Source organism: Suricata suricatta, chromosome 3 (genome assembly GCF_006229205.1).
Source record: "Suricata suricatta isolate VVHF042 chromosome 3, meerkat_22Aug2017_6uvM2_HiC, whole genome shotgun sequence".
Taxonomy (NCBI): Eukaryota; Metazoa; Chordata; class Mammalia; order Carnivora; family Herpestidae; genus Suricata; species Suricata suricatta.
Window position 1 is genome coordinate 160,579,998 of NC_043702.1, and position 12,816 is coordinate 160,592,813.

The following is a 12,816-nucleotide window of genomic DNA, read 5'->3' on the forward strand; positions in this document are numbered from 1 at the left end:
AGAGGCCATTTCCCAGCAATGTCCCTCCTGAGGACCATGAACAACCAGGCTTTGCCAAGGTCTTGAAATAGGAGAAAGAAAACAAGTTTAACCCCTAGGCCTTATTCAGAAAAGGAGGGCAGAGCTAAGGGTAAGCACTAATTATAAGCCATTTAGAAGAAATGATTCTCACCTTAAGTCAGAGAATGGACATCTTTTTAAGAGAAGAGTCCAGGGAGGAATTTGAGGCTCACCTATACCAAGCAACAGGACTTTTTTAGTAAGGGTTTTAAAAATCTATATTTTCAGAACAAAGTATAGAAAGCAATGCTAATTTTCAAATTAAAACAATAATCATTGTCTTCCATTTCGGTAATATTATATAAAAATAATGCTAAAATTATTATTCAGAGTTGGCCAAATGTCAATGAATGCATCAATAAATATAAATATTATTCTTCCCAAGGTATAACTCTCTTACTTAAAATTTTTTTAATGTTTTATTTATTTTTGAGAGAGAAAGAGACAGTGTGAGCAGGGGAGGGTCAGAGAGAGAGGGAGACACAGAATCTGAAGATAGGCTCCAGGCTCCGAGCTGTCAGCACAGGGCCCAATTTGGGGCTTGAACCCACAAACCATGAGATCAGGACCTGAGGCGAAGCTGGACGCTCAACCGACTGAGCCACCCAGGTGCCCCATAACTTTCTTACTTAAAAGTTTTTAAAAACTCAAATTAGTTTAGATATGTCTTAAAGGCTCTGTTCCTATTCTTTCTTCCTAGACTGCTGTACATTCCTTGGCTACTTTACCAACTCCAGTTTACTTTTAAAACTCAGCTCAGGAATCATGTTCTCAACTAAGTCTCCCATATCCCCCATTCTTCAATAATGAATCAATTCCTTCTCTTTACTACTTCCCTATGTTGGATATGTCTAATACTATACTTAATGATTCTGTTACATTTACATACAAGTTCTTTCCTCCTAAAACACCATGATGCCTTAATACATTTATGATTGTATATCTTACACCAGCATAGCCCCTGGTACACAGTAATGCATTTAATAGATATTTACTGGAAAATGGATATGTGAATGAAAAGGATAGATGACCTGAGTAGGTGGGTGGCTGGCTGGCTAGATATCTGTTACCCCTCAAAATATGAGATGATTTCTTTAACATTTTAAAGAAACATAGTAAAAATAAGTCTGTGAATCACTGAATGATTGGTCAGAGTAGCCTCGCCTATCAGGAAGGTTAGCAGGGAATATATATGCATCATGCACAATACATCTAAAATGTCATCTTTGCCATATTGGCAGATGCAAAAAACCTTGAGAAAGAAAATGTTAGTCCAAAACTATGTCTCCTGTTCTTAGAACAAAGAATGTAATGCCATGCTCATATAAGGGAAAAGAGTTCTGCTTTAGAAAAACCTAGTTTTCCTATTTATGTGAATATCCGTGAAAGACCTCCATGTGCATATGGTTTAAAAATCGAATTCAATAACGACAATAAACAACATAAATAATGACAGCTCTGACTGTGTCTTGGAAAGTGTAACACATTGATCTGTGTGTGCACAAGCCACAGAAACACTTTTGTATCCCGCGTTCCCATTCCCCTCCGTCTCCATGGCTGAGTGTACGCTCTAAAGTTGCCCTCCCACGCCCTGCAACCATCCCAGAAATGTCTCCGACTTAGTCCACAGAGATCATCCCGTTTCTAGACTGCTCGGTTTCATTCTTCATGATCCGATCACGGTAGCCTCTCAGAACTCTGTTAATTTTCACTTTATAATGATTATTCAGATTCTACACAACAAAATAGATCTCCCAGGACCGAAAAGCAGTTAGCCAGAATCATGGAGGGGGATGAGCTCGAGAGTGAGGGAAGTTACAAACTTGTACCTGTACGTCTTTTAAAACTCACCCTCAGATATCTGTTGAGTGGTTGATTATGACAAATATGGAACTACTCAGAAAAATGTTTTACTCTTTCGGAGTGCAGACTCTAGGGTCCATTGGACCTCGATTTGTGTTTCTTCTACTTAATTAGAATCCATTTTCCCTACTATAAAGTGGGAAAATACTCGTCTTTCCAGCATACTAATACTGCACATATTAAATGGGACTTTACAGATAAAACCCTATTACAGGGCCTGGCAAACGGTAGACACTCAGTAAATATTATCTATTGTCACCATTGCCATTTTTATGAGCCAATTTTCTATGAAAGTGGGATTTTCTTAAATTGAAGTTTAAATGATGACTTGTCAATGTACATTTTTTTCTCCACAGAGGTGTCTGAGATTATGGTCCATATTGCTCACAAGATTCTTCTCTGCTGGTTTATGAAGGAAGAGGTTGTTACTCGGGGACTTGGGCCTCTTTGTGCAAAACATGTTAATCGGCAAAGTTATTTTACCAAACACGAGGACATGTTGCATATCCTGATCTCAACTTTGATATACTGATTTTTAAATGGAGTATCAGCCATCTAATTCCAATTCCATTGGCAGGGTCTTACATCCAATTCTGGTTTATGAGCTCATTACTTAACAAAGATGATACGCTTCTTAATGAAGCAAGATACTTTGTTTTACTTTCTAAAAGCCTGTATGAATTATAAAACAAAACCAAAAGTAAATATCAGAGGGAAGTATGAGGAATTGTCCTATTAGCACAAAACATGTCATATGAAGCTGTTTCCATTATAAATTAGCCTTTATTTTATTCCAGAGCTGCAGAGGCCTCAATAAACCGTCTCTGCCTCTGGTTCTCAAGGACAAGGGCGGGTCACTGGCTCAGGATGCCTTGACATCCTTCCCTGCATTTCTCGGCCTAGCCTCTGATTAAGTGCTTGCTGCTGAACGTTACGAGGTCATCTAGCACTGAAAAAACGAACCGGGAAAACATATTTAGTGCTATATTTATTAGTGTGGGTATGTGTACATTCATATATGTACACACACTCCAAATAATTTTAAATTAAAGCATTTTTAAAATACTTAATGGAGGTTAAGCAGCATTTTTAACCTCTGTTCAAGTTATTGAATGGCATATTAAAACCAATGTGGCTCTAATGTACCTTCTAATGTGCACTGCTGCTTTAACAAATTGCCTATAAATTTTAGTTGAATTAAGCCTATTCCTTGTACATTCATAGTAAGGTTGGGTTAATAATACATGAGGTTTCATTATATGCACCTTCCTTAATAATGTTTTTCAAGAAAGTGGAACAAGAATCTATGGGCAGTAATCTAGTAGGGGCTGGTAATATTTACAACCACAGATGAAAAAGGCAGGCAGAAGTCCTTATGCTCCTGAGTTCAGCCCTCCTACCCCATACCTCTCCCTCCACTCCTCGCACGCACTGGTGTGGAGCTTCTCCCCTGTGGTATATAATCTAGGTCTCTCAGATGTGTTTAAAGAAGTAGAAAGAAAGCTTCAGATTGCAGTAGTGCATTTTAATGCGTGTACTGCAGAGTTGGCCACTGAGAAGTATCTGTTTATGATAAAGATACTTCAGGATAAGCGTTCTCTTCCTCAATGTAAATTTCACAGCAAGACACAATAAAACTGGAAACAAAATTCAATGTAGTTTCTGAAGCTAGAATGTAGGACCAAAAAAAAAAAAAAGAGGTCCACAAACACATTAGGATCTTCCCATATGCTACATATGTGTGTACAGAATATCCCGCTTTGTTTAAAAAAAATCCATTCCATAATAGACCTCTGTTTTTTTTCCAGCCTTGCCTCACCCTCTCTGTATATCATCAGAGGAGCACTCATGGACTTGCATTGTGCCTGTGCTGAAAAAGAACATAATGTCACTGGGGTCATTTCTAAATGTAAGTATTTATTAACTGGGGATACAGATGGAGTGCCCACCAGGGGGATACTTCCTTATGTGCCGGGGATAGAGCACTGAACAATGTGAGGAACAGCATTAGACTTGAGGGTGGAGAGAAACAAACAGTCTAAAGACTCATGGAAACAAGGTTAGAGAAAGATCATGGACATTACAGTTCATGTGCGCCATGTTTTTTACCTACAGTGATGGGATGGCAATGGAGGATGGACTGAAACGGTCTGACTGAAGTTTGCACAGCAGCCCTTTGACTGCATATTAAGAAGTGACTGGAGAAGAGTAAAGAGGAGAAAGGAAGTTGAGGAGGCTTGTCTGCTAGTCCAGGAGAAAGATGGAAATGGATGGGGGCAATGTAAAAAGTGGTCCAGTTCTGGATCTATTCGAAGGTAACAGCAACAAGACTGATTCTGATAGAAGAAACTGATTGTGTGGAAACAGAGGAATCCGAGAGGAGCTGCAAGACATTTCAGCTGAGCAGAAGCGAACAACTTGTCCATTCCCAAATCCCCAAAAATGAGATAAAAGAGATAAAAGAAAAGACAAAAAGAGGAAGTGGAGGTCAGTGGCAGATGTCTGCAAGTAAAAGCTAAGCACCTGCAGTGGAGCGGCCAACAGTAAGCTGATTCCGGTTGTATAATTCTAGAAAGAAGGGTTCCAGAGATATCTGAAGTCAGGGGTGAGGGACAGTCCCCTCTCCAGCCAGATCTCCCCTCTTCATTTTGAGAGAAGATAATGAATTTTCTCTTTAGAAGTTAAACCAAAGAGTGTTCGGGCTCAACAGGTGCAGGGCCAAAGCACTGCAGTGAATGCAAGGATTATATATAAGGCTCCCTGTGATGGTTGATTTTATGTGTCAACTTGGGTAGGCTTGCTGTTGTTCAGCTGTTTGGTCACACACTAGTCAGGGTATTGTTATGAAGGTATTTCGTAGATTTTCTCAGGATATAAGGACACTAATCTACAGAAATAAGGGCCCACTGAGTGCTCAGAAAAATTATTTAATAAAAGTATGTCATCATGAAATTTTCAGAAATAAGAGATATAGAAAAAGTAGATGTCTCTAGAATATAAGAAAGAAAAAATAAAAGAAAATGTTTCTCTGGCATTGTAAGAATATAATGGTGAAACAATTTTTTGAATGAAAATGATTCTAGGAGCACCTGGGTGGCTCAGTCAGCTAAGCGTCCGGCTTCGGCTCAGGTCATGATCTCCCAGCTGGTGGGTTTGAGCCCCATGTTGGACTCTGTGCTGACAGCTAGCTCAGAGCCTGGAGCCTGCTTCAGATTCTATGTCTCCCTCTCTCTCTGACCCTCCTCTGCTCATGCTCAAAAATAAATAAAACACATAAAAAAATTAAAAAAGAAAATAAAATGATTCTATATAATGGTAGAATTTCAGATACTGTTAAGTGTGAAATAAAGATCATTTCAGATATTCAGAATTCTAAAAACAAAACTACTTCTTCCCGGTATCCTTCTTCACAAGCTACTGAAGTGTGTTCTCTAAAAAATACACAAGTAACATAAGAAAAAAGAACACATAGGATTCAGGAAATGGTATCCAGCAAACGAGATATGCCAAGGAAATTTTCAGTATAGCTGACATATATACACACCTCCTATCGGTTCTGTTTCTCTGGAGAACCCTAACACAAATAATCTTGTTAAAACTCCTGATTATTTCTTAGTGTCTTCAGTTAAACAAACCATTTACTGAATTCATGCAACGTACAAGGAATTACATTAGTATTATGGCTATACGAGTTGAATAAGATAATCCTTGCTCTCAAGATATTGAAACTCTAACAAGGGAAATAATCAACTACACAAATACATAAAATACAAAAATGCTTTAAATATGATAATTATTTTCACTAATGGTGATGATCTCCATTCTACATTTTCCTTAAAAGAGAGGACAATTTGCTACAAACCTTTGGAGAGGAATTTTGTGACAACCGTGCTTAGGCAAATAGCCACTAAGGTATTATTCCCCTAGAAAACCAATACTATAGAAGATAAATCCCATAAAAGAAAGGGGCCAGAGAGAGACAGAGGAGACCATCAAGGGGAAGAAAAAGATTAAGTATGACTTTCCAATATTTTCATTTTTAAATTTGATTTGTTTTTTTATCAAAATTTATATGCAGATAGTTTTAAAGTTCAAATAGAATTTAAAGGCTCACAGCTCATCAGTCCACTGCTCCGTCCTTCTCCCAGGGATCTCCCTGCCCAGCACACCCACCTCCAACACTCTTAGATGGTTCTTTTGGCTTTTATTTCTGTATTTCTCAATAATATACATATACTGTTCCATCTCAACTCTGAAAATTTAGCTTACTGTCTTTCTGCAGTAGAAGATAAGTACTCAACTTCTTATACCCCTCTTCAATAATTCCTCTATTTGGTTAAATCAATATTGAGATTGACTATATGACGACAGAAATCTATTTCACAGCTATGCTATATAATATGTGTTGCCTGTATTTCCTTTCTTGAAAAATTTGCCTTACTTTAGTTTCATAGGAATCTTTTAGGAATTTCTAGGAATCAAAACCCTCCAATAGAAACATACTCAAGAAATCTGGTTTTATTTTTTTCTACTGAATATATCAACTTGCAAGAGCATCTGAACCCCTGATCCTCCATTCTGATTTGAGCCAGTCAATCTCCAGTTCTGCTGCATCGCTACGTCCTAGGTCAGAGCAAAACACTCAGTAAGCTTTACAATAGCTGATCGCTCCACAGGATATAACATTTGATCTATTAGTTTTGGCTGTTCTTTCTTTTTAATAAATTATGGTTATTTCTACAGGAGACTGAGCATATTTCCAAAATTAGAGATCTAAATAAATAGTAAAATAAAAAGTATCATCTTGGGATTAAAAAAAAGTGATTACAAACTTGGAAAGATGATTCAGAAGCCAAGAGAGTGCAAGGTACTATAGGCCGTCCGCACAGCTCCCAGCAATCTTCCTGTTTTCTGGGATACTTTTCACCTTTCTCCTACCTTAAGTAGTGCTCCCTAGAAGCCATGCTTCTTTCTTGTGATCCCGACACTCCTGGCCTTCGTGAGTTGGCTTGGGCATAGCCGCCCTAACAACACTGAGTCAATGAGAATATCCTTGAAATGATAACCACAAAGTAGCTAATAAGTCTCTCTTTTTAAAAAATTTTTTTTACATTTTATTTTTGAGAGACAGAGAGAGATAGCGTGAGCAGGGGAGGGTCAGAGAGAGAGGGAGACACAGAACCAGAAGCAGGCTCCAGGCTCTGAGCTAGCTGTCAGCACAGAGCCTGACACGGGGCTCGAACTCACCAGCTGGGGAGATCATGACCTGAGCCGAAGCCAGACGCTCAACCGACTGAGCCATCCAAGCACCCCTAATAAGTCTCTCTTATTAGAGAGACTAGAATGTATTGCTAGAACGGTAATGAGGTAGATACTTAACCATGAAGTGAGGGAGAGACCAGCAGAGTGTGTCCTTCTACAGGGAGAGGGAGAGGGAGAGGGAGCGGGAGAGATGAGAGGAGATAGACGAGACGAGAGAGAATGAGAATGAATGAGAATATGGGAATGAATGATTGAATTAATAGATATATATCAATGGGAGATTTCTAGTTCCTGGTCCTGACTGAATTGTTCCATATAAGCTTTTGGGGGGACAGCCAGGGATAATACAGCTCCCCAATTATGTCAAAGCTAGTTCAATTATATTCTTACATCTCACAAAGAATTAACTATTCAACAATTCCATCCTCTCCCTTTGGACTTACTTTTCCCATTGGCCAATGTGGAAGGATAGGTATGGTTCAATTCCCCTAATCTGGATCCCTTGTCCTGTAAAATAGGATTTTTGTCCTACCTATTCCTCGCAGGCAAATCTCCCTTTTGCTTGACACCATGCTCCTTCTCACAGGCTCAGAAAACTCAGAGCTGTTTGGGCAGAACAATCTTAAAACAGATGTTCAATACTAAAACATATGTATATTTATCATGATATAATGATCACTTTATTATAAATAAAGTATATTGTTTTGGTTAGATCATGTAGAGGCAAGGAGAAAGCCATGGATAGGGTCTTTTATCCAGTTGGCAAACACACAAAAATAAAGGTACAGTGGGACTAAACAGTAGCCTATTTTATTAAGTCGATGTCACTTAAAAATAATTCTAGATGCTCCTAGGTGATATAGGAGCCCACTGAGTAGAAACAGTTGGCCAGCTTTATTCCGAAAATCAGTTCATTGTTTGAATATCTGGCATGGTATAGATAATCAATTCAAGTTTTCCTTTCTCTGGGAAGCAAAATTTATTCTTGCTTTTATTTGTTTAGATTTATTCAATTATTAGAAGGGGATTTGCTTCTAGTTGAGAAATTAAATATAAGTAAGTCTCAATTATAAAATGCCTGATTGGCTGGGATTCCTCTAAAGGGTCATCCCAAATACAGATAGCAACACAGATATACCAAATAATCTTGAACACAGTAAACAGTTACATCTGTGTTTGATGATAATATAAACACACCAGTGTTGTTGGCAGTAAATTTTCAGAAGTTCCAACCCTAAAACAAAGAAGAATCATCCAATATGGGATAATGAAAGGAAAGTCATTGTGCACTGAAAACGTAACACATTTCTCTCTTACCTGGTTGACACTGATTACACCTTCTTCCTTGACGATTAGGCAAACACAGGCACTGGCCACTGATTGGGTCACAAATGGTCCCAGGCAATGTCCCCAAGGAGTCACACTCACACATCCGGCAGCCTTGAAAATTGCCACTGGTCAAATTGTACCTGTGAGGCTCACACTGATTACAGTGAAGACCTGTTACTCCTAATTTGCAAGGACATTGTCCTGTTGATTTGTCACACAGCAGAGAGCCATTTACTGTCCCCGTCTTATCACAGTTACAAGGCAGACAGAGGAAAGAATTATTTTGCTGGAGGTGGAAGTATCCCTCCAAACATTCATTGCACTGCCTCCCTCCAACCCTGGGCTTACAGAGGCACTGGCCTGTCTTGGCATCACACACAGTCCCAGGGAGGGATCCGGCCACGTCACAGTCACAGGCCTTACAACTGGTGATGTCCAGCCCATAGAAGTGTTCTCTGCAGGTGTCACACTGAAGTCCTGTGGCTTCTTTCTTGCACTCACACTGCCCAGAAAGAGGATCGCAGACCTTGTGCACTGAGCCGTGCAGGTTACACCGGCAGGGTTCACATCCATCATCGTTCACATTACGGAGAAACTTAAATCCAAAATTGCAATGATCGCATCTAAGCCCTGAGGAGAGAATTTGTTTAAAAAAGTGAAAATGATGCTATTTGAGCTTTCAAGGCAAACAGTGCTGATGCCAACATTTAATGCAGACACAAAATGTTGAGTGTAGCCTCACTAGCAATGCCATAGAGGCCTGGTCGTATATCCGAAATATAATAACAATATTTACTTCAGCAGTAATACACAACTTTATTTCTGTAACACGATTTATGAAATTTTATGACTTACAAAGAGAAAGGCTTAGTGCAGACGTGGCTTCCGTTACATATACTGGTGCTCCTTTTTTCTTTAATGAATATTAAAACTTTTATTTTTAATAATTTTAACAAAATGCTCATGTAAAAGTATGGTAGACAGTGAAATCAAATGTCAAAGCTACACAGAATAATTACCTATTACATTAGTTACTTCCTAAAAATCAGATGCCCCTATAATATTTAATAAAATGTTAAGCTGATAGCTATTTTGTGTGATAGTATATATACTTCTGGACATCACACCTTTAAATAATTAATATAAATAAAACTTATCCAGAGCAATTTTTATTTCAATGCTTTTATATGCCCCTATATTTTATTATTTTCAATTAATATAAATTATGCTCTCCTTGGCTCATAAAGCAATCATATCGCTTGTCATATTGTGTGATTCAGAACATTCCTCTTTGAACACTAAGTAAATTTTGCTGTGATATTACTTCTACTTAAAGGAGTATTACATAGATACATCTCACAAACAGAGAACAATGTTTCATCATCTAAACCTAAAACTCTGACAACTTGGGTTAGTTTCAGGAAGAGCATTTGAAGGAAAAAGAATAAAACAAAAATTTTTGCATAGCAAAGGTTGAGATGCAAAATACTTCTGTTAGATAGTTTTCACATCCTCGTGAGTCTAAGTAACTGCCTACATGGGGCTGAATCAATTGAAACATTTATTTCAAGCTACATCGCAATAAAAAAAATTAGTCCTAAAACAGCAGTCAAAAACACACTCAGGAACTCATATTTAGAAAAGCATTTCTTAAACTGGAAAGAAATGCATAATAGATATGTATATATATATGGATAAAAATTCAAGAACTCCAATGGAAGGCAAGTTCTCTAACAGTGATGAATGACTCACCTAAGGCATATCATTTAATTTCAATAAGGAAAATAAAAAAGGACCACTATTGCTGCAAATTTTAAAAATAACTGTATTGTTAACAAGAATTATGACTCATTTTGAACTATTAAAATTGGTCTACATGGATTCATATCATATCAGTTTTAAAAATATGCGCAGTGCTTATTTGAATATGCCATACATATTCCTGACAGGCAATCTATTCCTAACGATACTTGGGAAGGCCTACAGGGCATCACATTCGGTGTTAACAAGTACAGGCAAGTTAGCCCACTTGGCATTTAATTCACATTCTTCTCCCTTTTTATTCTAGATGAATGACCTACTTTAATAAAATTATTGGTGCTAATGTATTTTACTGGTGATAGAATCATTAGTGAGATTTAACAGTTTTGTTAACTCTAACAGTTTGCTTTCCAAAGCATATACAACAGACACTGGTATTTTTTGCTTTATTTCATATCAACAAGGTAAAATTGAATAAGGGCATTTGCTAATCCCATTAGGAAAGGAAACATATGTATATGTACACATACATATGTACACATACACATCTCGAGTTTTGTTTTTATCAAAAAATCTGCATGTGTAGAAATAACTCTGGAAATAATAATATCAAAAATCATGATTTAATCTTCAAAAATATATACACGTTCCTCCAGAAAACTATCTGGATCAATAAAATAAAGAAATGGCAGGGAGGTCATAACACATTCTTACTAAATAGTAAATTTTGATTTACTTCCTTCCTTGAGCTCTGGACTCTAATATCACAGGAAAGATTCCATTGTTATAGAAAAATAAACAGTTCATAGTCTTTAAAGGTCTTTTTTTAAATTTGTTTTCAGATCATGAATTTAAAATATATACCATATTAAGAACAAAGCAGGACACACAGATTGAACTCAAAGGTCCTGGAATTCATTTAGCATCAATGATAGCATTTACAAAAAGATATGCTTCTCGTTACAAGTTACCTATTCTTTTTTCCCGACAAGTTAGTTTTTGTATGCCTGAATTGCATAAGGGTAAGTTATGTTAAAGATTTTGATGTAAACTTCCTTTAAGACAGAGAAACTTCGTGTCATATCATTACCCAGGTCTATATTTTTAAATTAAATTAAAATCAAATGCTTGTCTGGCTGAATTATTTAAAATGTGATATGTATCACTATCTGTCTAAAAGATAAAAAGAACTAGCTTTCAAGTTATAGCACAGAAATGAAAATGTTATCCAGACTATGTTTATCTATAGGTATATATGTATGTATGCGTGTGTGTGTGTGCGTGCATGTGTGTGACTGCCAGGCATGTTTTTATTATTATAAGGCTCAGGTTAGTGTTGGGAAAACCACGGAAGACTTGGTGTCTTGAATGACAATAGAAAGGTAAAGGTCTTTTTTAAACTTCCCATATGAACCAAGACATGTTCAGTTAAAATACAAGACTCATTTCATCAGGAAACTTTCCTCTCATAATATTCTCATATATCAACATTTCAAAGTGCATTATGTACATAGTGCATTTTGGGCACTTGATAAATTTTGTCCTTCTGTGGCTGTGGTTCCCCTCAAAAATGCTGGATGTAATAAATTGCTATAATCAAATCTAATTTCTGAAAAATACCTGTGGGAGTAACAAACAAAAAAGCACGTCTTGTATCAAAAAATGATAAATAACACCGAAGGTAGCTGTTTATTATAATCAGCTTGGCACTGAATTACAAAATTAAAATTATGTGGCCCTTTATAACTAACCCTACCAATATACATGATCTGTGGAATTATGTTGACTTATTTTGCATTTCATAGGAACAGTTCAAAGAAATATAATAGAAAAAAATGGAAAGATTTATCACAAAGGACCCTGTAGCACAGAATATTTTGAAAAAATCCATTTATTTGGGTCTATTAAGAAAACTAGCATGGAAATGATTTGCTTAGAACTCATTAAGTGTAAAACATTTTGAAAAAGTGCTAATTTTCTAAAAGAAACATCTATGCAGTAAGCAAATTATATTTTTCTATGACTTATTAGTATGGGACCATGTGAACTAATATATCTACAGAATAAAGAAACTTCTAAAAGGTTGATTAAACTAAGCTTCAAGCTGTAGTTTGATAGAATTATTAATTTAATCATTTTTAGACAGTTAATTTCATCCAAATTTTTCCCCCAGCCTGCCTTGAGGAAGGAAACTTGCTTTACTCTTCAGTTAAGAAATCAAATAGAGAATTTTATTCCAGATGGTAATAGAGACGTGACTGTAAACTTCTGCATTACACATACCAATAACATTGGCTTTGCACTTGCACTGGCCTGAAGTTTGGTGACAGGTAATATCTCCATCCACTGTCCCAGAGGAATTACAGTCACAGGGACTGCAGCCATCAGGGTCCAACTCTTGCAGATTGTAGAATCCATTCTGGCACTGACTGCACTGTCGGCCAGATACATGTCTCTTACAATTACACTGGCCTCCAATCTAGGAAGATACAACATTTTGTAGAATGATGAACGTATCTATTTTTAGATAATTTGCTCATT

The 12,816-nt window shown here is 37.0% G+C and overlaps 1 protein-coding gene across 1 annotated transcript in view; it reads right to left on the reverse strand.

Moving 5' to 3' along the window:
- Positions 1–12,816, reverse strand: part of USH2A (usherin) — a 697,677-nt gene that overhangs the window by 548,349 nt on the left and 136,512 nt on the right. Inside the window, exons 11-12 of the mRNA XM_029933401.1 lie at positions 12,559–12,754; positions 8,503–9,144 (exon numbers count right to left, since the gene is read on the reverse strand). Coding sequence (XP_029789261.1) covers positions 8,503–9,144; positions 12,559–12,754 — 838 coding nt within the window. The remainder of the gene's footprint in view (positions 1–8,502; positions 9,145–12,558; positions 12,755–12,816) is intronic.